We start from the raw sequence: 24,603 nt of genomic DNA, 5'->3' as shown, positions 1-24,603 counted from the left end.
TATTAAAGGTTATCATAAATATTGATTCAATTGTTAATTTTATGGTAGTTTATAATGATAATGATTGTCTATTAACTTTGAAATGACTAGGAAAGAATTTCCACAAGACTAGCAAAATGAATTATGCAACAACAACACATGCTCGTTGTTTACACAATCATAGAAAACCACTCAAGCTCGCGCTCTCATCGCGTGCAAAGTCCAACTAAAGGTACACCAATTCCAAGGCCAAGATTCAGAGGTTTTCCCGCCACTTCAAGCTAAATTTGAGTAAAAACAGCTGAAAATAAAAGCCTAAATAAAAGTTCAAAATTGAAAAATCTAATCAGCAAGATCGAGAACGGTACATACCGCATTACCGGTACTACAAGTACAAATACAATCTACATCACATGACGGTAAGTTTAAAAGAATAGGGGGATACGTTAATTATACTGCCGGCTGTTAATTTAATAGGGGTTAGTTAGAAAATTAGACAAGAAATAGATCATTTAACTTGAGTTTTATTCAAACAGGGTACAGCACTAGTTTGACTTAAGTTAATGAAGTTTAAGTTCTAGCATGTCTAGTCTTGTTAGAGTCCATTGAATGCCATTAAACGAAAAAGAAGCAATAATCATTTATTAATCTTAATATCAATTCAAAGGATTTAATCCTAAAGTTCACCCTGTTACAGGTAGCCTTGAGGCGTCTGGGGAGTGAAAGTCATATACTGTACGTACGGTCACTCCCGACTGACGCCTGGGAGCCCTACCTATATTCCCCCACGTACGGGTACAAAACCAGAAACTTTCGCCCCTGAGCAGTAGAGGCGCACGGCCAATATTGGAGACTGTCTCCAATGTGGGAGATTATCTCCAATATCAGAGACTTTTGTAAAGAATTTGGGTGTCCAATTTCAGTGACAGTCTCCAGTTTTGGAGACTAATTTTCTTTGTTTACATTTGCGGCAAAAGGATTACCTTGACGGCAAATAAAAATGTGATATAAGCAGATTCCTCATGAAAATTTACACCTTTTCACCGTCTACTTTAAAAATTCACTGTCTACTTTTGTTTTGATAAGGATTTTTGTTGTCATCCACACACAAAACAAATGGGCTTCTGGCCTCAGCGAGACAAAATTTTGGGTGGAAAAAATTGTGTTTTTGTTGGTGTTGTTTCTTTTGTCCTTTTGCAAAGCAAGTCTCCAATGTGGGAGATTGTCTCCCCTATTGGAGAGAGTCTCCCATATTGGCCGTGCGCCTCTACTGCTGAGAATTCTACTTTCCCTCTAAAAGATCTAGCCCTAAAACATGTACATGGGGTCCAACCTCATTTCCAACATTTCTGCGATATTGATTTCATTTTTAAAGAAGAATTCATTAAAAAAACAAGAGATTTGTTATGAAAAGATGGGAAGAGCTTACGGTAACCCGACACATGCTCCGGCGACGATTGCTCCGGTAACAAATGCTCCCCAAAATGCGACATTTGCTCCGCGACATTTGCTCCTCGACATTTGCTCCGTCGACATTTGCTCCGCCGACATTTGCTCCGCCGATATTTGCTCCGCCGACTGTTGCTCCGCCGACAGCTGCTCCGCCGACAGTTGCTCCACCGACAATTGCTCCGCCGACAGTTACTCCGCCGACAGTTGCTCCACATTTAGCGACAAATGCTCCGGCGATAAATGCTACCCGAACGACACATGCTCCGGCGACAATTGCTCCGCATGAAGGGACAGTTGCTCCGCCGACATTTGCTCCGCATGTAGGGACAAATGCTCCTCTGATAATAGCTCTGCCGAAAATGCTATCCACTGATTTTTTTTTTTTTTTGTAAAACTAACAACGCTTCTTTTCCAAAGCTGTATGGTTTTCATCATTATTCTATACTTTTTTAACATTCCTAATTGAATTGCTCAGCGAAAAGAAATAGTTTGGCTGAACTTAAATTTCCCATCAGCGCTTTTATCTCGATTATTTCTCCCTTTCTTTCCTTGAAAACCACTTTCTCCCCCGTCCCTCTCTCCTGTACTAAAATTTTTTTCTCTCTCTCTACATTAATGACATCTGTTCCTTATTTCTTTTACAACCTCTCCCATCTTCTATCTCTTAAGCTAATATGCCTAAGTAGGGCACGAAATCATGGCCTGAAAACCGGACATTTCAAGAACTTTTGGTAATTATGAATAAGATGAATGAGTGAATACATTTTAACAATTAATGCAAGCGCAAATCGCGAGCCGAAACTTTTGATAGACTATCACAAAATGTGGATTTTAAGAAGCTTGTTGTATAATCAATATTGAGACATACATTACTTGCCAATAAAAATGCGAGCGTGCAGCGCTAGCTGATACGTTTTGACTATCAGACCTGCAAAGGGATACTTTGAAAACTGTATGGAATACACGAAATTAATAAAAGTAACTGATAAGTTAACATTTGCAAGCGTGCAGCACGAGCAGAAAATATTAATGTTCAGATCGTAAAACTAACATTTTTAAAAATCACTTTAAAACAATCAATTTGTAAATCAAACAAAATAATGAAAGTTCGATATCCGCGGCGAAATATCTTTTACATATTGACTTCCAAACGTGATATTTAAGCTCCATATTGAACAAGATAATAATGAAAATCAAACAGGCAATGCGAGCACGAAGTGCGAGCGAAAATTTTATATAGTGAAATATGAAAGATTCTTTTTATTTTCCAAGTCTTTCACTTGTCTTCCTCTTCTTTTTTCTCTCTTTTCCCTATTTTTTTCTTCTTTTTCCCCCTTATTCTCTTTTTTATTGCTCTGCCAATAGGGGGGACCCGGGCCCCTCGCCCCTGGATCCGCCTATGATATAAAGTGGCACAACAACTTGAATGGAAAAACAAAACAATACAAAAAAGTATGTAACGCAAAAGGATGTAACAAATATTTTCGTCAGAGCAAGTGTCTTGTCTTCTTTTAGGCCTAGTAACTGTCGGTAGAGCAATCGTGAGCAGAGCAATTGTTATTCGAGGAGCATTTGTCGCAGGTATTTTTTTTAGGTCTTTATTTTTTTCAAGCAACATGCCGAGAAACTGTCGATGGAGCAATTGTGGACGGAGCAATTATTGGCGGAGCATTTGTCCCTACATGCGGAGCAAATGTCGGTGGAGCAACTGTCCCTACATGCGGAGCAAATATTGGCGGAGCAATTGTCGCCGGAGCATGTGTCGTTCAGGTAGCATTTGTCGCCGGAGCATTTGTCGCTAAATGTGGAGCAATTGTCGGTGGAGCAACTGTCGGCGGAGTAACCGTCGGCGGAGCAACTGTCGGCGGAGCAACTGTCGGCGGAGCAAATGTCGGCGGAGCAACAGTCGGCGGAGCAAATTTCGGCGGAGCAACAGTCGGCGGAGCAAATATCGGCGGAGCAAATGTCGGCGGAGCAAATGTCGGCGGAGCAAATGTCGAGGAGCAAATGTCGCGGAGCAAATGTCGCATTTTGGGGAGCATTTGTCACCGGAGCAATCGTCGCCGGAGCATGTGTCATGGATTCGAGCTTACGGCCGTGTTTATGTCGCCATCTTGATTTCTTTGTCTTCCGCTTGGCGACAGCACGCAAATAGAGGGCTTACACAAAAATATGCAAAAAATTCAAGTTTTTGAGCACTCTGGTGAATACCAAAATTATTCTCAAGTTCCTTATAAAATATAAATTGCAACTGTATAAAAATGAGTAATTTTGGTCATAAAAGTGATATTTTAATGATTTTTTGAAGTGTGTGCTCTGTACAGTATAGTCCTACATGTACATGTAGATTTTCCACAGGCAGGATGGTTACAGTTAGCAAGTGAACCAGAGCAATGATATCTGCAGCCAGGGGCTTCCAGTGCAGTCTTTTCCAATCCCCTGTGCATAAAATTACTAGTGCATTCAATGAAATGCGTGTTTGTTTCGAGCGCAAGCAGTATAAAGTGTGCATGCTTGCAGGATGCATGTCCGTTGACATCGTAAACCTTTACAAGTCTTTAGTATTACTTATTTTTCATGCGTCCGGCTCCCTAATGAGCGTATGTCTACTTGTAAGTTGCAGTAAACGTCAATGATTGACTTCTGAGAAACATGAAAATGGAAAATATGAACATTGGAATTAGTATATGCTAGACAGCTGAAATCTGTCTGGAGGGATGAATTTTCAAACATTTTTGTACTTTTTTTGTAGTGAAGAATTAAGCAAGTTTAATCCAAAGGACCAACCAGCGAAACAGAGACTGAAGCAAAGTTTGTATATATAATGTAGTAAACCAGAATGGTGAGCAACCAATTTGTGGGAATTTTATTTTAAACATATTTTCAACAAAACTTCAGAGAGCTGTTGAAATGTTAGTCCACTCATACTCTGAACAATCACTTCGTTCATTGTCGCTTGAAGTTCATTGTTCAAACTGTTATATCTCTTGCATGTATCTTTAAACAATTTTAATTTATTTGTTTCCTTTCTTGATCTTCAGACCTGATAACAGTTGTTCTCTTAAGAGCATCATGGCCAAACGCAAGGTATCTGGTCCAGTGAAGACATCCAGTGAACTCAGCAGGAAAACAAACTCTGAGCCTATTCTTAAGGTCAGAGGTCAAGTCAAGAGTAGAGTAAAAACAAATGAAAAAGATACAAAGGTCAAAGAGAGGTCAAAGGTAAAAGACAGTCAGAACACTTTAAGCCAGGATGAAAGGGTAGCACCTGTTGAAATTAGTCAGAATGGACCAAGGAGAGGCAGGAGTGCAAAATTACAAGCTGTCAAGAAAATGTCAACTATGCAGGAAGATGCAAAGAGAACAGAAGGCATTGAGGAGAATGAATCAGAAGATGATGATGATTACGTTAGTTTGGATTCAGAATATGATGATGAAGAGGATGAAGATGACTTTGAAGCGACACCTTCATTGCAGAAGAGAACATCAAATACAAGGCAGAAAAATCATGGAAAAATGAAATCCAAAGATAAAAGCAAACAAGTAACTAAGGAACATACAGCAGTTCCTGTTAGACAAAGTGAGAAAATCTTTGAGGAAAGGTACGTCTGCCAAGCTTCACAAGAACAGTTTCTTTCATTAAGTGACAGTGATTCTTCTTCAGAAGATGAATCAGATTTGGGCGAATCAAAACCTTCGTCATTAAAGACAATCCCTGATAAATCTGAAATTAGAAGTGCCACATCTCAAATATCAAAATTGAAGGAGATGAAAACAGATGGGACTGACTCTTCTCTTGTATTGCCATCTCAGCCGACAACAAAGTCAATGTTTGATGATTTAGATGATATACCAGATTTTCAGGGCTCTCAACCGGGGAACAATAAATCCTTGTTTGATGATGTCGAGGTAGAAGATAATCAAAAGGAATCAATACCTCGGGTAGAAAAGACTGATGTGAAATCTGTGATTAGATCACAGTATTTTGAAGATGATGAGCTAGGAGGTGCTCATGAGGAAGTCTCGCCTCAGGAAAAAGAGGCTGATGTAAAACCGATGGTAACATCACAGTATTTTGATGATGTTGATCTAGATAGTGATCATGGGAAATTAACACCTCGAAAAAAGAATGTTGCAAAACCAGTGGTAACATCACCCGTGGTTACATCAGATTATTTTGATGAGTGTAGCAGTCCTGATTCGAAACACCTTTCAAAAATTAAAAACTTGAGGAAGAGAAGGCTTCGTGTAAGTGATGCAAGGTCTGTGGTCAAGTCCACCACTTTCAATGAAAGTGACATTTTGGAAAAAGATGAAAGTGATTTTGAAGAAAGTCCTCCTGAGAAAGCAAAAAAGCAGCTGAAGAAGAGGATTGCCAAAGTTGAGCAAGCTTCCAGTGAAGAAAAGAAAAATGAGAAGCAGACCAAGAAAGATGTTAAAACCAACATCTTGCCCACTTCTAATACAGCAAAGAAACCTGTTGTAATGCTTGAAAGAATTACTGCAAAGAAACCAGTTGTAATGCTTGAAAGCAGAAAAGGGGGCTTTAAGGGAGGTCATCCTGATGTGAAAAATGGTTGTACCAGAGGTAAAAATGCTACCATAAGTAAGGAAAGGAAAAATGAGAAACAGAGCAAGAAAGATGTTGATCCGAAAGTCTTACCTGCTATGTCAAAGACAAGAGATAGCACTAAGAGCCATTCTAATGCATCAAAGAATCCAGTCATAAAAGCAGAAAGCGGAAGAAGAGATAAGAAAGGTGGTCAACGTGATGCAGCAGATGATGTTACAAGAGGTAAAAAAACTACCATAAGAGAGGAAAAGAGTGAGAAACAAAGAAAGAAAAATAGCAATGCCAGTGTCTTGCCTGCTGAGTCAGAGAAAAGCGGTAACACGAAAAGCCATCCTAATACATCAAATAGATCTGTAGTAAACTCAGATAACGCTAGAGGCTTAACACAAGGTCAATCTGATCGAGAAGGTAGCACTAAAAATCTCACAAAGAAGAGAAAGCTTTCCACTGGAGTGAAAAACTCCTCGATGGGTACTGTCAAGAAAGATGTGAGAGGGGATGGAGATGGTGGAAGTGAACACAGCAGCCCTGCCAAAAAGAGGAAAATGTCAACCAGGTCAAAGAGTTCCTCAGCTGATACTGTTAAGAGAGCAGGAAGAGAAGCATCTAAAAGAAAGATGGCGACTAAGAAGGAGGAAAAGAAGATGGAGATAGAGGTAAAGGAGGAGGATGCTGATATTTCATCTGATGAATCAGAGTGGGAGGAAGTGGAAGGTGAGATAACGATTGATACAGAAATTGACATAAAAATTGATATTTGGGATTCAGCAATCTTACTTGATAAATGATGAGGCATTTGTTATAAAAATTTGAATAATAATTAGAATGATATTGCTATAACAAGTTATGATATGTATGCATGCATATTTGGAGACATGCTCTGCATGAATTAGAATATTAAGACATATGTGTCAAAATTTATCCTTTGGAAAATCAAATTCATAAGTTTCCTAAGTTTTGTTCACACATTTTAGTAAGTCTATAATGTTAGTGTGATTGTTACAGTGGCAGTAATTGCATGTCTCATTTTCAATGCTAAACAACCCAGAAGTGACTTGTTTTGTTTTCTTTTTATATTGAACATAGAATGTATGTGGTTTGGCTCTGAATAAACAAGTTATTTGATTTTAATAGATTGTTATGTACACTTGACACTTTGCTGAAAGCATTATTAACGATTAATTCAATGCGGACTATTCTTTATTTCTCTTCCAGACACACCAATAAATGAAATAGGAGAACCAATGTTAACGCCAAGTCCCAAGAAAGCTAATGATCAGGAAGTATCCCTGGAAATTGATATTGATCTACCAGGAAAATCCCAAGCAGGAAAGAAAAAGTAAGAATGCATTAAAACAACAAATAACATTCATTAAAATGAAATGATTTGATTTTGATCACGATCCAAATCCAATGATGTTTTCAACCATTCAGACAGACAGAATCATCATGCTAATTGGCAATTGCAATAGTTTGTCAATCTTGCCCTGCATATAGTACATCTAATGGATTCCAATGAAATGAATTGGGATTTAAATGATGAGATGAATAGTCTAGAGGTGTGTGGTGTAACATTTCAACACCTACATCTTTACAAATTATCCTGCTCTTTCCCAAATAACCCTATCCCAAAATGATTTCTTGTATTTTTTGGTAAGCTTCTTTAGATTGCACTTTTTGTGTGTTCTTGCTTGTAAAAAAAAATCTAAAGTATCAAGATAGATTTTATTAATTTACGTCAGTGGAAATCCCACTTATGAATACCAGTACAGAAAATTCAAATAATTGTCACATGAGTGTTAATTTGTATTTATGACAATCATTTTAAGTGGCTAAAGAGTTGCATCAACATTGATAGGCTTCTGAGAGTTTGTTAGCATAACATATTTTTATTGTACATTGACCTAATCGCAGGGAATAGAGTAATCAAATGTATTTCTCTTGTTCACATGCAGAGTTACGACTCCTAATCATTTTGAAGAAAATCTAGATTTTAGAACGCAAAAATAAAATTCCCAATATTGTGTGTGAAAAAAGACACTTCTGTCTGTGTGGGTGTTCTTTTATTTGAAATTCCTATAAGAAGTTATGCTACGGTCACAGATACCTTTACGATGGCCATAAGAACATTTTTTTTACATAGCAATTGTTTGAAATCATTTGTTAGGTGTTCATAAAGGTATTTGTGACCATAGCATAGAGGTTAAAGTAAATATTCACATTCATCTTGATTAATTTTAGTGTTTTCTTTTTCCCCTTTGAATTTCTCTTCATATTTAGGAAAAGAGAATATAATTGGGCAAATTATTTCCAATGGCAAGTCAATAAATATAACAAAGAGAGACAACTCTTGCTACACAAGGTAAGGAAAGCAATACAGATTTGAATTTCCTCATATTATACTTGTAAAGTAATTAGTGTCAGATAATTGCCCAAGGTAGCCAAAATTAGACATTGACTAGAATAGATAGGGGAAGGCGGAGTAAGTTGTGACAGTTTTTGCTTTTTGCATGTTCGAATTGATATGATTAATAAATCTTGTCGAAATAAGTACCTTGCCTTGAAATTTAATTCTTCTGAAATATTTTCCACCTATATATAACTTTCTATCCCCACACTGAAAGTCATCGTGACCTTCGAAAAAAACAATGTCAAATGGCTCAACTTGCCCCATATATGGGGTAAGTTTGAGCCATCTTCTGGGGTAAGTTGATCCACGAAAACTATGTACAAAATGTAAGAGGGGAGAACCAGCATGTCAATTTTTTGTTTAAAGTTTTTTCACTTGCTAATTCTCTATAAATACTAACATCCTTTAAAAGGAAAAGAGCAGTCATGTAAATTTGCTCCTTTCAGCCAGCATTTCAATCGATTTTTATGATTGGTTTGTTCTTTAAGATACATTACCATAGGAATTACCATGGCTCAACTTGCCCCATGCTGTTTGGCTCAACTTACCCCAGTCCGAACTTAGTGCAATAATTTTGTATCCACACATTAATTATGCATCCATCATATAAAAGACTATGACAAGAATGAAGATCCATACCTGGACTAATAATGTTGTTATCATGTCTTTATTATATTTAAAGACGTGTGTGTTTATAAAGCACTTATCTATTTCACACTCTTTTTTACTTTTTTGGCTGAAATTCATATTTTTCCCTCTAAAAAACTGCTTTTTGTTTCAAAGTTGAAAACAATGGTGGGGTTAGGGGTTATGCTATGGGTCATCAATACATGACACCACCACAATGTCTGACTCATTCATTATTGGCCTGGGGCTGGTGGCTCAACTTGCCCCTATTCTCAACTTACCCCGCCTTCCCCTATTGTATCATTATAATTTGTGTTACTTAGAATATATTTCAGTCACAGAAGACGGAATCAGGGAATATAACATTCCCTGCATATTGAATTTTCTTGATTGATCAATAATACAGGTCAAGAATTAGAGGTAACAGCACTTTATTACACTATTTCATGACTCATGAACTTTTTCTTAGTGAAAGATCAATTGAAATAAAAGTTTTAAATGGTTCAATTTAATTGTATGATTTATGCAAAGGAAGCAAAATGATGATACAATATTTTATCCTTCTTGCATGTTACTACAGTCACACCTTGTACTACTTCTCACAAGTAGTTTCCATAGCAACAAGATATGTAACCAGATAGAGCTCCAGTGCTTGGCTCTCTCCATTATCCCTTCTGAGCTTGTATCTAAGAGACCTAAGCAACTTAACATCAACTATCTCACCAAAATTCTTGGCTGGTAGGTTGTCACTTTTATCCCACATTCTATACTTTTGCAATGGTTTTGTGTTAGTCTGTAAAGTGAGCAAATTTTTTGAAAGTCGTCTTTGAGTACAGCTAATCAATGTTATAATATTTCCATGTAGAAAGATTAACAGAAATTTGTCATCATTTCCATGGGAATGCTATGTCTTCTGTGTCTATATTTGATTGCCAAGGAATTCAAAATATAAGAACAAAATAACATTGGCCTACTTGGCATCTTTAGATGACCTTTGCATTATCAAGTTGAATTTATTTCATGAGATCATTAAATATTGCTCTCTGGTATGGTCCATATGCTGACAAGCCAGAATCCAATGGCTGGGGTGTTATGTAAAGTTCTTACAAGGTCTTACGTGATAAGCACTATATAAACACATAATATTATTGTTATCCACACTGCCTGCGACCCCTTTTTATACTTTTACTAATGTACAAACACTGTGAATGATGTTTTGTTTTGACAAGGTTCAAGAATAGTTTTAAGATCAAATCAGATCTGAAGGAAGACTTGACGGCATCACTTGAAAGGATTCTACCTCTCATGTTTGAAAAGAGACAGGCTGCTTCAGAGAGACAACTGGTTCATGTGAGTTAGGGTTCAGATTTTAGCTGTTTCCTTACCTGGTAACATGAAAGGAGATGTTTGTTTCAAATCCTATAGTTTTATAGGCAATTGGTCTGATACCACCCCTGGACCTGTTGCATAGTGTACAAATATACCAGGCTATGAGTAGGTATAGCAGGACTTATTCATCCGAGGTTGGACTGGCATTTAGTAGTTTTGCCAGTACAACCAAGGATGAATAACTCTCTATACTTTCGAAATAAAAGCCTGACCTATCCTACTTAAATAAGTTAGAGCAATAGATGTTGACAATCTAGTTCTTGTACTCGTAGCTCATCTTTTTAAAATGTGAATTAAGATAACCCTGCTGTGCTGACTGACTTACTTTTGCTGAAGTCACACGCTTAGTGCGCGGAACACGTATTAGTCTTTGCGCCGTCACGGAATAGCAATTTTTCTTCAGATGGCGTTTCATTTTCAACATCATCATGAAATAGTTAGAATATGTTTGGTCACATGATGCTTTTTAAATCAATGAGCATTCATGATTTGATTCATATCGTTTAAAAAAGTTACTATTATTTGCCATCCAATGATAGTTACCATGGTAACAATGCTCAACAGCCAATCAAAATCAAGGATGGCAAAGTTACCATAATAGTAACTTTTATGCAATGGGCATTGGGATTCATTGCAGAGTACTTCATGAAAAGTATCATTGGGGGAGTAATTCATGGAGCATCTTAACACTTCCATCTAATCAGATGCAAGGATCGCTTATAATGTTGCTTCATGTAACACTCTCCTGAATGTCTTGTTGTTTCTTACCCACAGATGTTTGCAATTATTCTGAGGTGCTTAGGAGTGGATGTCCGTCTCATTTTCTCTCTCCAGCCTCTGACCTTTAAGGCCAAGAAACTTACTAAGGTAGGAAGTTTTTTAAAACATTTGTACAATACATGAATATCATATCTTAAGAAATCATGAATCACAATAGTTGTAATGATGTATGATGTAACATTAACTTTAATAGGAATTACATTCATAGAATTTTACAAGAATGAACTTACTACATTGAGAAAATAATAGTTAAAAACTCTTGTCCAAAGTTTTGAAGATTTGTATTTCTGAGTTTCCATATATTACCTTTTCTTACTGTGTGCAGAAATTCAAGAGAGAAAATGCAAATGCTCCAGTCAAAAAGCCATCTGGTCAAAACACAATGCAGGAACGAAATGAAGTGCCACAGGAGCAGTTGAGTTCTACTGACATCTCATCTCCTGCAAAATCAGCTGAGTCAACCAAGAAACTGTCATCAAGCAGTTCTTCTTCAAGCACTCCAAAGACTCAATCCACAAATACAACACTACTAAAATCCAAACAACAAAGTACTAAGTCCTCGTCAAGCAGGTCATCAACAAGTACTTCTTTAACATGGTCTCCATCAAAAGCAGGTCTCATGCCCAGCAAGTCTTTATCCCATTCTTCATCATCCACTTCTTCCACAAAGATTCGGTCTATGCCATCTGGCACAAAGGCAGATTCTTCAAAGTCTGGGCAACCAAGTAGCAAGGGTTCCTTAAAGAAATCATCAGCAAATGCACCAAAGACACAGATCACTTCAACGAAGCAAGAGGCTACCTCTTCCAAATCTGTTGAGAAAATGGGCAAAGTACCTCGTGGGAAAGTCATAAAGGAGGAGAAGACAGCAACAAAGAAAAAGCCTGAGGGCTCAGTGGGACTAAACATGAGTGGCAATTTGGGTAAGAAAGGAAGAGAGAAGCAGGAGCCAACAAGTGAAAGACATGCTCCCAAGAGAAGTCTTAGGGCCAAGAACACCTCCAGAAGGAGGACGGCTTCAAAAATGACCCCACAGTATGATGAAAGGGATGACGAGGAAGGTGAATCTGATGATGATCATAGCGACTATGAGGAGGAACTCAGAAAATCTGTATCTAAGAGGAAATCAAGGGCACCATCTGCCAGCGGATCCACCAAAAAGAAAGCGAAGATGTCATCATCAGTGTCCACCATGGAGGAAGTGTCATCCGATGATGACTTTGAAGTGAAAGTAATGAGTGTCACAAAGCAACCAAGGAAGGCTGAAACTGCGAAGAATGAAAACAAAAAGAAAGTCTCAAGAAAAGTCTTGTCATCTGATTCTGATGAAAGTATTTTGTTGGTGGACATCTTGGATCCAGGTTTGTATCACAATACTTGATGAGAAGTACATGTTTGAAAGCCAAATTTGTATATAACTATGTGTATTTGGGAGACAAAGATGGTCAATTGATGTGTTAATATTACCCTGTGTTCTAAATCAAAATTCACCAAAACATGCTTGGTATCAGCTGACAGTTATATCCAAGATTAATCGTAGAGGTGTTGTGGCTCAGTGGATAAGTCTCCGGACTGTGAACCACAAGGACCGGGGTTCAAATCCCACCACAGCACTAGCATCCTTTGGCAAGGCGTTTATCTACATTTGCCACTCTCAACCCAGGTGTAGTAAATGGGTACCCGGTAGGAAGAAATTCCTTGAATGCTCGATGCGCCCAATCAGGGTAGCCGTGCTAAAGCCGGGGTAATAGTATGCAGCGCTTAGAAACATTAACTGTATTAAGCGCTATATAAATGTTGCATATTATTATTATTATCAAAATTTACATAGTGACACTAGTGTAAATCCAAGCGCAGAACCTTTTGTCATGAGGGGAGGATGATCTATGGTTTCGTTCCCCGTTCTGTTTGTAAAAAAAACCTATTTTACATTAGCTATACTCAACAGCTATAAACAAATAGTTCAGACTTGGACGAACCAATGATTTTATTGTCATGAACACTCTTAATGAAATATGGCTTGGGTTGTCTGTCCTAAATATTGGGAAAATGTTTGCTTTTTTGCACAGGTTCTGATCTCTGGCTTGAGGTTTATCTGTCTTCTGAAAAGCGTTGGATTTGTGTAGACTGTGTGAGAGCACTCATTAACAAACCTGAGATGTGTGAAAAGAAAGCAACTGAACCAATCACATATGTCATTGGTGTGGAAAATGGTAAGAAGATAGTGGAATATATGATGGAAGCCATCCCTTCTTTCTCATCTTTTACTCTCACTTGATCCCTCCTCTTCTTAATCCCCTCTCACATTTCTTATTTCTCTTTACCAGTTAATTGTCCAAACCAAACTAGCAAAGTGAACTGTAGGTAAACTGCCAATTTGTCTATTGCCAACTTGTCTACTCATCACATGGTCTACCTTCAATAGTCTATTGCGACTCGATCCATCATCATTTCATCTAACAGCCATTTGGTCCAATAATCACTTTGTCTAATCTCCAGTTCGTGTATGACCATTCCGTCTCAAAACCAGTTGGTCTAATACTCATTTTCTTTTCATTCATTTCCCGCAATTAGTACTTAGTCAAATTAGACCAAATGATATATGGACTAAATGGCTATTGGACCAACTGGTTTTTAGATGAAATGGTGAGTGGACGAATTGGCAAGTAGACCATGTGGATAGTGGACGTACTGATGGTAGACCAAATGATATTAGACGAGTTGGGAATTGGACAAACTGGCATTAGTCCAATCGGAAGTAAACCGAATTGCAGAGGTGTTTGAAATGGGTTCTGTACATATGAGTAGTACTGGATATCTAAATGATAGCCAGTCACAATTTTAAGATAAGATGCCTTTTAGTTGAGAAACTAGCAGCATTCTCATACACTTAGTCATGGCATTTATGATTCTTCCATACTATAAGCACTGGCATGTAGATTTGGGCCCTGGGGGAAAGGAAAGAAAACTAAAGGAAAAGGGTTAATTATGATATCATTTTGTTTTGTATTTTGAAATCTGTCACAAAATTAGATTTTCATATGAAAAAAAGATCACAACTTCAGCTTGCTTGTGAGTTGTGACCTGCAAGAAATTTTCCCCTGTACATAATGTTGTGCCTGTTTTTATCTCATCATGCTACTGACTATAAGTATAACCATTTACCCACAGTAGAGCAATTAGGAATTATCTTAAGTACAAATGACTTCTAAATATCCTCAAGAAGTCTTTAGTAGATTGAGGTGTTACAGTCACACCAGTGTTTGACCTCTTGAGAAGAACAGGATAACCAGAATTTAATTAATTGTTCGTTTGGTACTTAATGAACAATTACAAACAAATCTTTTTTCCAACCCTCGCACAAATGTCCAAGAATTTGCTCAAATATTCAGTGATTTTAGTTCATCTTTTGTATGATTAATCTTTTCTGTTGGTACTGTAGATGGTTGTGTGAAAGATATCACCAGAAGGTATGCTTCCAAGTGGATGACAGAGACTCACAAACTAAGACCAGTTGACGAATGGTGGGAAGAAACCTTGAAACCTTACCAGAGTAACAAGGATAGAGACAGGAAAGAGGATTTAGATGTTCAGAGTATGTGGAGGAATTTTCATTTCTTATTTTAAAATATTTCATTATCTCTTCTCTTTGTTGATTGTTTGTAAAATAAATTTCATCTTGAGGCATTTTTGTATTCCAAATCACGTTCACAACCTCTGAGGGAGATAGATTTAAAAAAAGGGAACTGTAGAAGCCTGTATTTCTTCAAAAGTAGAGTTTTACAAACCTCTATTAATTTGCATGTTTTTATTTAAGTACAGTTTTCCTTTAATATGCTTTTATGTATAGTATTGATACAAAGTAGAAGTGGATTCATTCTTCACAGTACACCCACATAATTTGCAAAAAATTACACCAAGTGCTATATTATTTAAGACCACACTTGGTCATCAGCATCGCATACCAAAATGAATCACTTTTCAGTTTCTTTGATAGCACTTTGTAGTTTTAGCTAATATTTCTTGCAATAAAGAAAAGACATGCTACTTTAATTCTTTCTTATTTTTCCTCAGGTAACCTCACAAGCAAGCCGCTTCCTACATCTGTAGCAGAATACAAGAATCACCCACTGTGAGTATTTCCATAATGCAACACTTATTGTTTTCTCAAAGAGTAATATGCAATTTTTTGTGTATTGTTCATTTAAAAAAAAAACTTGTGACTTTGTGATGAAATTGAAGGATTCATTGTAGTTATTGTACAATATGTACTTCCAACAGTGTATAAAATGAGATGAAGTAAAAAAACTTTAAATTCTTTTTAGATTCGTTGATTGAAATTTCTTGCTGATATAATACATCTCTTATATTTGTCAAATAACCATTGAATACGTTTTTTTTTTTGCTTATTTGTACATTTTAAATACTGTTACTGTAATAATATAATTCATGGTCTTGATTGATGTAGATATGCCTTGAAGAGACATTTACTGAAATTTGAAGCTTTGTACCCAGAATCAGCTGCTGTAATAGGATATTGCAAGGGAGAAGCAGTTTATTCCAGGGAGTGTGTTCACACAGTAAGTATTAAATCCTTGTTAGCTTTCAAAGTTAAATATTGTCAATAGTTAGATACTCTAATGCTGCAATATTAATTGGTTATAAAAAAAATAAAGTATATTTATATGTGAAATCATAAACATGCTCAAGTTCATTTAAAAAAAGCTTTTAAACTTTTTATATTTTGTCTAGATTTTTATTGAATGTAGTTTTTTTTTTCACAAGTAGGGTATCTTATGTGTTTTCTTATTAATTTTATTGTTTTCTTCATTGTATACATATATCTTTGTTTTTAACTTTTTTTAATGAAATTTGAATTAAAAGATGCTGCTGATCTTTGAATCTACATGCCCCCATGTTTTAATGAATTTGATCTCAAATGCAACTATTTCTACAATGGGCCCCTAAAGTGTCATTAACCATATCTAGCCACTTGATGGGGGGGGGGGGGTATTATACTTCTGATTATATGCATACATTAAGTAGCATAGTTAATTAATTCAAAAGACATTTAAATTATTTTGGAACAAATGACAATGCATTATTGTAGATTATGTTGTGGCTGACATGCATGATCTGGGGGGAATAATAAGTGCTTCCAGTATGCAATTTCAAAATAACCCTAGCTATGTAGGGTTAAATGAAGTAGATACACTAACCTAGTTATTAAAGGGGAAGTTCACCCTGAAGAAAACTTTGTTGTAAAAATAGCAGAAAAAATAGTAAAAAATATTGGTGAATGTTTGAGGAAAATCCGTTAAAGAGTAAGAAAGTTATTAGATTTCAAAATTATGGATTTGTGACGTCATAAACGAGCAGCTGCCCCATGTGTTATGTAATACAAAATGCACAAATTTCAAATTTTGTATGGTTCCTGATGACTTAATTTTGCTTTCTATTCATGATCGGGTGTGAAGTGATTTGTCTATTGATATACAAAACGTACAGTGAAAACCATTTTCAATTTTCTGAGAAAATGACATTTCATTGATTTTTTACCATTCGCTGTGTAGGAACGCTGCTCGCATATGACGTCACAAATCAAATAATTGAAATTCTAATAACTTTTTAATTATTTGATGAATTTTTCTCAAACCTTCGGCAATATTTTTATTATTTTTTCTGCTATTTTTACAATAAACTTTTTGTCAGGGTGAACTTCCCCTTTAATGTTTGTATATTTGTTTGTATGCATAACAGTTGCACACAAGAGAGACATGGATGAAGGAAGGAAAAGCCATCCGCATCAATGAGAAACCATATAAGATGGTCAAACCAAGACCTAAATGGGTAAGGAAGCTTGATATCATTAAAATAAGAGTGAGTAGTGCCATGTGAAAATAGGTGCATATTGATACACCCAAAGCCTGATGTTTAGGGGATATATTTGGTCTAGTAGGTGTTATTGGTTTAGCAACCCAGGGGAGCATTTTATAGAGCTGTTCGTATGTTAAGAGTGGCTTTAAGAACAACTGGTGAACCCTTCTTATGCACTAAATGAACATTAATGGCAAATATCATCTACCACAAGAAAGGATCACCAGTCATTCTTAAAGTCGCTCTTTATGAAACATTCACCAGTGCACTTTGCTGCTTACCCTCCATTTATGGTATGAGATGGATGAAAGAGCACGAATAGTTCTTCAGTTTTTTAGTTTGGTACCAACTTTGTATTGGTAGCACAAATAGTTCTGTAAATGGATAATTTTTACAAGTGAACAATTCATGCAGGATACCTAGGTGTATGTAAAGTTTTGACTCCAAATGAGTGTGTAAAACTTCACGACCTAATTAACCCATGTAGCCTATAAAGTGAATATGTTCACATAATACCATATAAGACTAATAAATTATATGCATATATCAGCTGCTCAATATGAAAAGACTTATTATTATTACAGAAAAAAGGAATAGGTATGATCAAGACAGAGGAGAGTACCCTGGGAATATTTGGGGAGTGGCAAGTTGAAGATTACATCCCCCCTCCTGCAGTCGATGGCAAGGTTCCTCGTAATGAGTATGGAAACGTGGAACTCTTCAAACCTACCATGTTGCCTGCTGGCACTGTTCATCTCAAGAGTAAGTATTGCAGTCGGTTACCACATTCTCCATCCCTCTTCATGGAGAGGTGGATTGATAGATGATAACTAATGAAGGAGTATGTAATGATGGGTATCTTGGTTGAGACACATTGAAAAATAGCTATTGGGGAGATCTTCCAGCTTGGAAATAAGTGATTATTCCTTCATCCCTCATTATATGATTCCAAATTGTCTAATGCCAAGGGATCCAAAAATCTAAAATTCATATATTGTTCGAAATAGAGACCAGAAATGAAATACTCTGAAAATTTGTTTTGCCCAATTGATCGTGGGCCCGGCAGCCACTGAGCAGCACCAGATCAATAAGGCTCTATCCCTTTAATTGTTGAACGCCAAACAGGGTAGCAGCAACTCCCATCTTTTAACATTTTTTTTGTCTGACGATGCATTTGAACCCATGGCCTCCTGGTTGTGAGACGGACGCTCTACTAACTGAGCCAACACACCGGTTGGCTATACACCGATGATGACTGATATTGTGGCATATAGAGTACCGAATTGTGACATTATCAATTTTGACTTTTTGCATTTCAGCGCTTTTTATACCATATTGTGGTAGAGCATGATGAAAAACCCTCAAAACCCAATTTGGTGAGAATCGGTCAATGGGGCCCCCAAGATATGATCTCATGAATACATAATTAGCCCCATTGAAGTAAAAGTATTCTTGGCCTGGTTTTAAAAGTTAGGAACCAGGCCCCCATGGACCGATTCTCACCAAATTTTGGTAGTGGGGTTTTTTCATGATGCGCTACCAAATATGGTATAAAAAATGCTGTAATTAAAAACAATTTTTTTGTGATGTCATCACTTCAGTACTCTATTGTTATGATGTGTATTTTCGCGGAGATAAGGTCAAAGGTAGTTATTTGAGAGAAAAAATAAATGCAGTTCTACACTCATCACTATTCATCCTCAAATATTTATATTCTCCCCTAGTTCCTGGTCTGAACAAAGTAGCTCGGAAGCTGGATATCGATTGTGCTCCAGCTATGATGGGCTGGGATTTTCACTCTGGATTCAACCATCCTGTGTAAGTCCAAAATCACATTTCAAACTTTTCATTCACTTCTTTCTGCTTTTCTTGTCAATGTTGATATAGTTGCTGGATTGAACAAGATTGCCCGTAAGCTTGATATAGATTGCGCCCCCGCCATGATGGGATGGGACTTCCATTCGGGTTACATCCACCCTGTGTAAGTCTTGAATATACTGTCAGCTGTAGATGGGATGGATGGGTAGGGAGTCCCACCTTTGTTGATTTTTACTCTTGATTTAAGAAAAAAGAAGAGAAGCAGGCAATATTACTTATAAGTAGGAGAAAGAGAGGGTTGGATCATAAATGGTGTTATTCCTATTTCCTCTCATTTAGAATGCAAATGGATTCACCTGCTGGTCACATTGTCACCCCCCTCCCATTACCTTGTTGTCTCTGTTTGTAGTATAGTAAAAGGGAAGAGAGAAGTTGTATTTTAAAAAAAGGTGTCAAATATCAATGCCACAAAGGGAACATCAATTTATGATTATCAGGAAATGAAATTATCAGGAAGTGAAATTCACATTTATGTAAAGGATGGAATGGAATTGATATTGCAGATTTAAGGGTAGTCATCAATTATAAAACTGGAAATTAAAAGAGGTGAAAAGTTCATGATATTAGCAGGAAGCAAAATAAGAGGAAGACTTACCAGAGGAAAGGAAGAGTAATTAAAGTTGAAAGGTGCACTTGCCAAAGTGGGATCGTTGCACAAGCATATTGACAGTTTTCAAAGTAAGAGGAGTACCTCCCAGGTTTATCATTCACCCTTGTGCAATGGACAGTGGGAACTAGACCACAATAAAAAGTGTAGAACTAACATGTACTGTAAAGGACAAGGTCACCTGTAGAATGTTCAAGCATTTGTCTGTGCCAAAATGGGTACTATTTATATAAATGATGAGTGTGTTATAAAGTTGTCCTAAAGTTACAAATGACTTAATGCAAGACTTGTTGCTCTTCTGTGTGATTTATGATATATCCCTATGTAGCTGACTTATGAAACAACCACCCAATTTCTTGAAATGCTGTACTCAAATCTTGATTTTTAAATTCATTAAGTCATTTCTTTCTTTTCTTTCACGTGTTTCCATTGTGATATAGAATGGATGGATTTGTTGTCTGTGAGGAGCATGCAGAGGTGTTGGTTGCCGCTTGGGAAGAAGATAGAGCAGAACAAGAGAAGAAAGAAAAAGAGGTAAAGTGGTCTTTCATCAACCTTTTATATATCTGCCTGCCACAAGTGTGTTTGTCCATCCCTGGTTTATTCAGATTTAATTTAAGTTGAAGCCATGATCTTGTCAACCAATGCAGTCAATTGCCACTTGGTCGCATTCAGACTTTACCAAATGGTATAATCCCAATGATTTTAGCTAGTTTCAAGATATGATTTTAAATTGTAATTTATATTAATTGTAATGCACAAAAAAAATAAACATATCCTGTGAGATTTGGGGAGACAATAATGGTAAGGAATTTACTCATGTCTACTGGGAATCACATGCACTACTCACAGAAATGACGAGGGCTACACTCATAATTTAGATGCAAGGGCATCTGAGAAGCAGTCCTCTGCAGTGGGCTGTTTTGCTATGATATTTTTCTAAATAACATGAAAATAACCAGAATATTCACCATTATTATTTTCCCCACACCAGTAGTTTTCCTTTCATTCCTGTGCAGCCCATTTCCGATTACATCTACTTTTTAGTCAGACAATGCCCATTTTATATAATTCCCACTTGGTCTAACATTACTATCTTATTAGACAAACTGGCAATGACCAAGTAGTTAAGAAGAAAACTAATTATACAGAGTGGCAGCTAGACAGTTTTATTATGAGACAAAGATGAAATGGGTATTAGACAATGATTAGTCTTCCAAAACACAACTGTCCACACAGTTGCCCAAATATAGTGGTATTATTGAAATTAGTCTTTTTGATATTAGACCAAGTGGACACAAACCATGATTCTGCTCACACAGGAACTGTTGTAGCTCCTGAATTTGGGCATGGGCATAAACTGTTTGTTTTTATGTTTTTTTTTTGGGGGGGGAGGCATAAGTATGTTGTATATGTATTTCCTTTACTTCATAACACCAATGTTTATGACATTTATTTTTTGGCAATTGTGAAGGTATAAATTTTCTCTCTAGTTTAGAATCGATCAGTTTTTGTCCTTAGATTTATCAACAATTTATGATTCTTTTTTATACGCCCATCTTGATGATACGCCCATCTTTATGGTATCACGCTCGGTGTCTATCCGTCCGTCTGTCTGTCCGTCCTTTAACTTTTCCTTGTAAACGCGATAACTTCAGTTTAACTTAAACGAGGCTCATATAATTTGGAATGTATAATACTAGCATGGATCCAAGGATGCCTATTGATTTTGAGATCCAAAGGTCAAGGTCACAGTGACCTATTTTCATTGTACCCTCCTGTAGTCCTTGTAAATGCGATAACTTCAGTTGAACTTAACCTAGGCTCATATAATTAGGTGATCTGTCAATTGACAGATCAACTATTAATTTCGTACGAATTTTATTTTTTATTTATTTATTTCTTCATTTTTATTTTCCCACCTCTTCTTGTGAGCACAAAATCTCCAAATCTACATCATCAATTATCTTCAAAATATCATCAGATATGGGGACTTATCATGTGATGTGTATAAAGCAAGTTCAAGGTCAAAAGGTCATCATGACGTCATCTAGACGCCATTTTGTAAAATCACATTATCAATCATATCTTCATTATCAATTATCAAAAATTAACAATATTTACATCACATTAACTTCAGGTCAGGGGGCAACTGCCCATGTCATCAAAGGTCATGTAAAGGTCACGACGTGCGCGCGCATCAAAATTTTAAAATGCTCAAAATCACTTTTTGACCAAAACAGTACGAATCAGGTCATTTTAAGCATTTCAAAAATTTGCGCGCGCGCACGGTTACGCGCGCGTTCTCGCGCGTAACGGCACTATAAAACATAGGATCGCCATTTTTTTCACATCAATGCACCGATAATATAATTCTGAACAATTTGATACCTTGATCAACCTTCTACGACAAGTAATAAAGGAATTAGCCTCCATCAAAGTTTACAGCACGCGCGCACTAACCATAGACAATATATGTGCAAAAACATGCCTATACAAAATTCATTATAGCTTTTAAAGTAGTCCGTTGACCCCCATTTTTTTTTCATATTCGAATAGAGTATGGATGGGAGATGTGATTTCATGTCACATTTGACCCGAAATTTTATCATGACGTCATCAAAATGGCGTCGGAACTCAAAATTCCCATTTTGCTACTTATGACGTCATTATAATTATGCAAATTTGACTTTAACTCTGTAAATATTGGTGAATTTTCGTTCAGTTTTCAATGTGTTGTAGCTTATGTGTAAAGTCTATGGGAAGTGTGTAGCTCGATGTGTAAGGAATCAGACTTGCATCCTTAAGGTCGAGGGTTCGAACCCAAAAGTGAACATAAATTTTTTTTCTTTTTTTTTCTTTTCAACTTTTCGCAAATGTTCCTTAATCACCATTACAAGGTATATTAGTTCAAATATCGCACAATAAAGTAGGTTAAAATCGTTTTTAATAGGCCTATAACATGTACAATGTGTATCGCCTACACCTACATGTATTTCACATATTCTCATTTCCCTCTTTTCAAGAGTATTCAACATGTTCTTTTCATAATAAAAGTTTAGTTTTCAATATGAGCATCGTTTTGATCTCAATGAACATGGTGATTGTATTCATGATCATGAAAATCAGAGACAGATCACCTAATTCGTCCTCATGACGAATTAAAATTCTAATTTGGTGTGTATGATACTAGCATGGATCTCAGGAAGCCTATTGGTTTTGATGTCAAAAGGTCAAAGGTGGAAGTCACAGTGACCTATTTTCATTGTAGTCTTCTGCACTCCTTATAAACACGATAACTTAAGTTGAACTTAACCTAGGCTTATATAATTTGGTGTGTATGATACTAGCATTGATCCCAGGAAGCCTTTTGATTTTGAGGTCAAAAGGTCAAGGTCACAGGGATGTATTTTCATCTTACCCTTCTGCATTCTTAAACGTGATAACTTCGGTTGAACTTAACCTAGCCTCATATAATTTGGTGTGTATGATACTAGCATTGATCCCAGCAAGCCTATCGATTTAGAGGTAAAAAAAAATCAAAGGTCAAGATCACAGTGACATCTTTTCATCTTATCCTTCTAAAGCCCTTGTAATGCGATAACTTTAGTTGAACTTAACCTAGGCTCATGTAGTTTGGTGTGTATGATACTAGCATAGATCCTAGCAATTCTATTGATTTTGAGGTCAGAAGGTCAAAGGTGAAGTAGCCATCTTCCACTTTTCTTGCTTGACCAATTGCTCCATTTTCTGTGTTACAGACGGGCGTATTATGTGCTCACCTTAGCGACACTGTTCTACAAAATACAGAATCTGATTTTTGTTTTTAACTTTCCTTTCTAACAGAAAAGAGAAGCCAGAGCCATGAACCACTGGAAACTCTTTATCAAAAGCCTGCTTATCAGGGAAAGACTCAAAGAGAGGTATGGCAAGAATGATCCCAACTTAGACTCTCCCAGTACATCGCAGCAATCAGAGAAAGACGGAAGAAAGGATACCAGTCCTGTGAAGGCATCATGGCCTGAAAATAAGATGACTGCTTTCACAGGTGATGAAGGAAATCTTCTGCCATTCGAGAAGAAAATAAGTAAGAAGAAGAAAAAGCGATAGTTCTGAAGTTCACTATATATTCAGTGGTGTCTTTCGAATGGTTGTTTTCATATGTTACCCTTCCATTGTATTCTTTGTCAGTTATATGTATTTACCTGACATCATAAGTGCCAAAAGCCATCATTTGCTGCAAAAAGTTAAGGACCAAGTATCCAAAGGTAAGCAAGCAATTAGAAAACAGAAAAAACTAAACTTGATCGGTTGCATGAAAGTATTGTTTAAAAAAAAACGATTGGTTACTGATCGGAAGAGTTGTTTCATTTATCCACTTGATTTGTAAAACTTTGTGTTGGGGTATGCAGGTACGCATTTTGATACTTTTGTAAGGTAAATTTTCTGCCGGCTTTGCTAATGTTGAAACTGAACTTACAGAACTTTTTCACATACCGGTATACAAAGTTTTAATGACAGTATAATCAGGTTAAAATAAATTCAGGGCAGCTGTGTTTGATTCATGAAGTTTCCTTCTGAATGTTATACCTATGTAGTTTTCTCTGATTCAAGATCACAGCCTCCTTGGCTTTTCAGTACAATGAATTGAATCTGACCGTTATTGCTAATATACAGTGCGTATCAACCAAAAAGTTTACACTTTGAAAAAATCCTGTAAAATCATACATTTGTCATATCTTGAAGATTTTTCCACATTTTAACATTGGTGCAGATCCATTTGAGCAAATGACGATATAACTGTCGAAAAATATTTCCGCTTGAGTGAGCACCACTTACTTTTGAAAAGTTAGTGAAAAATGATTTGCGCAGAACTTTGAAATAGTTATGCGAATAAAAGTAGACCATAATCATGAAGAACACATGGAATTTCGCTAGTAAAATTGATTTGAAGATTCCTTTTACCTTTTTTTTACTTGTTTCCTTGCCCAAAGCACTTCGAAGAGTGCATTGCACCCCACCCCACTCCCC

General features: G+C 36.6%; 1 protein-coding gene across 2 annotated transcripts; it reads left to right on the top strand.

Moving 5' to 3' along the window:
• Positions 1 to 356: 356 nt before the first annotated feature.
• Positions 357 to 24,315, top strand: LOC121411334 (DNA repair protein complementing XP-C cells homolog). 2 transcript variants are annotated; one of them, XM_041604002.1, is made up of 17 exons: positions 357 to 398; positions 4,473 to 6,718; positions 7,220 to 7,343; positions 8,285 to 8,366; positions 9,622 to 9,779; positions 10,271 to 10,391; positions 11,205 to 11,297; positions 11,536 to 12,571; positions 13,280 to 13,423; positions 14,653 to 14,805; positions 15,285 to 15,342; positions 15,679 to 15,790; positions 16,971 to 17,060; positions 17,672 to 17,849; positions 18,975 to 19,068; positions 20,013 to 20,106; positions 23,419 to 24,315. In XM_041604002.1, exons 2-17 carry the CDS (start codon positions 4,504 to 4,506, stop codon positions 23,680 to 23,682), a joined length of 5,016 nt encoding a protein of 1,671 aa, XP_041459936.1. In that variant the 5' UTR covers positions 357 to 398; positions 4,473 to 4,503; the 3' UTR covers positions 23,683 to 24,315. The 2 variants fall into 2 exon arrangements, with proteins under 2 accessions (XP_041459936.1, XP_041459935.1); XM_041604001.1 differs by lacking the exon at positions 18,975 to 19,068 and adding an exon at positions 18,812 to 18,905.
• Positions 24,316 to 24,603: the final 288 nt, after the last annotated feature.

Source organism: Lytechinus variegatus, chromosome 3, assembly GCF_018143015.1.
Source record: "Lytechinus variegatus isolate NC3 chromosome 3, Lvar_3.0, whole genome shotgun sequence".
Lineage (NCBI taxonomy): Eukaryota > Metazoa > Echinodermata > Echinoidea > Temnopleuroida > Toxopneustidae > Lytechinus > Lytechinus variegatus.
The sequence above is the reverse complement of the archived record's forward strand: the minus strand, read 5'-3'. Positions and strand labels throughout refer to the sequence as shown.

What these genes read in the sequence shown, in the direction of transcription:
- LOC121411334 (XM_041604002.1), top strand. Translation starts at nt 4,504, where the DNA reads ATGGCCAAACGCAAGGTATCTGGTCCAGTGAAGACATCCAGTGAACTC. An exon ending in AGAGTGGGAGGAAGTGGAAG is followed by an intron (nt 6,719 to 7,219) that starts GTGAGATAACGA and finishes TTTCTCTTCCAG; the next exon opens with ACACACCAATAAATGAAATA. An exon ending in TCGGGTTACATCCACCCTGT is followed by an intron (nt 19,069 to 20,012) that starts GTAAGTCTTGAA and finishes ATTGTGATATAG; the next exon opens with AATGGATGGATTTGTTGTCT.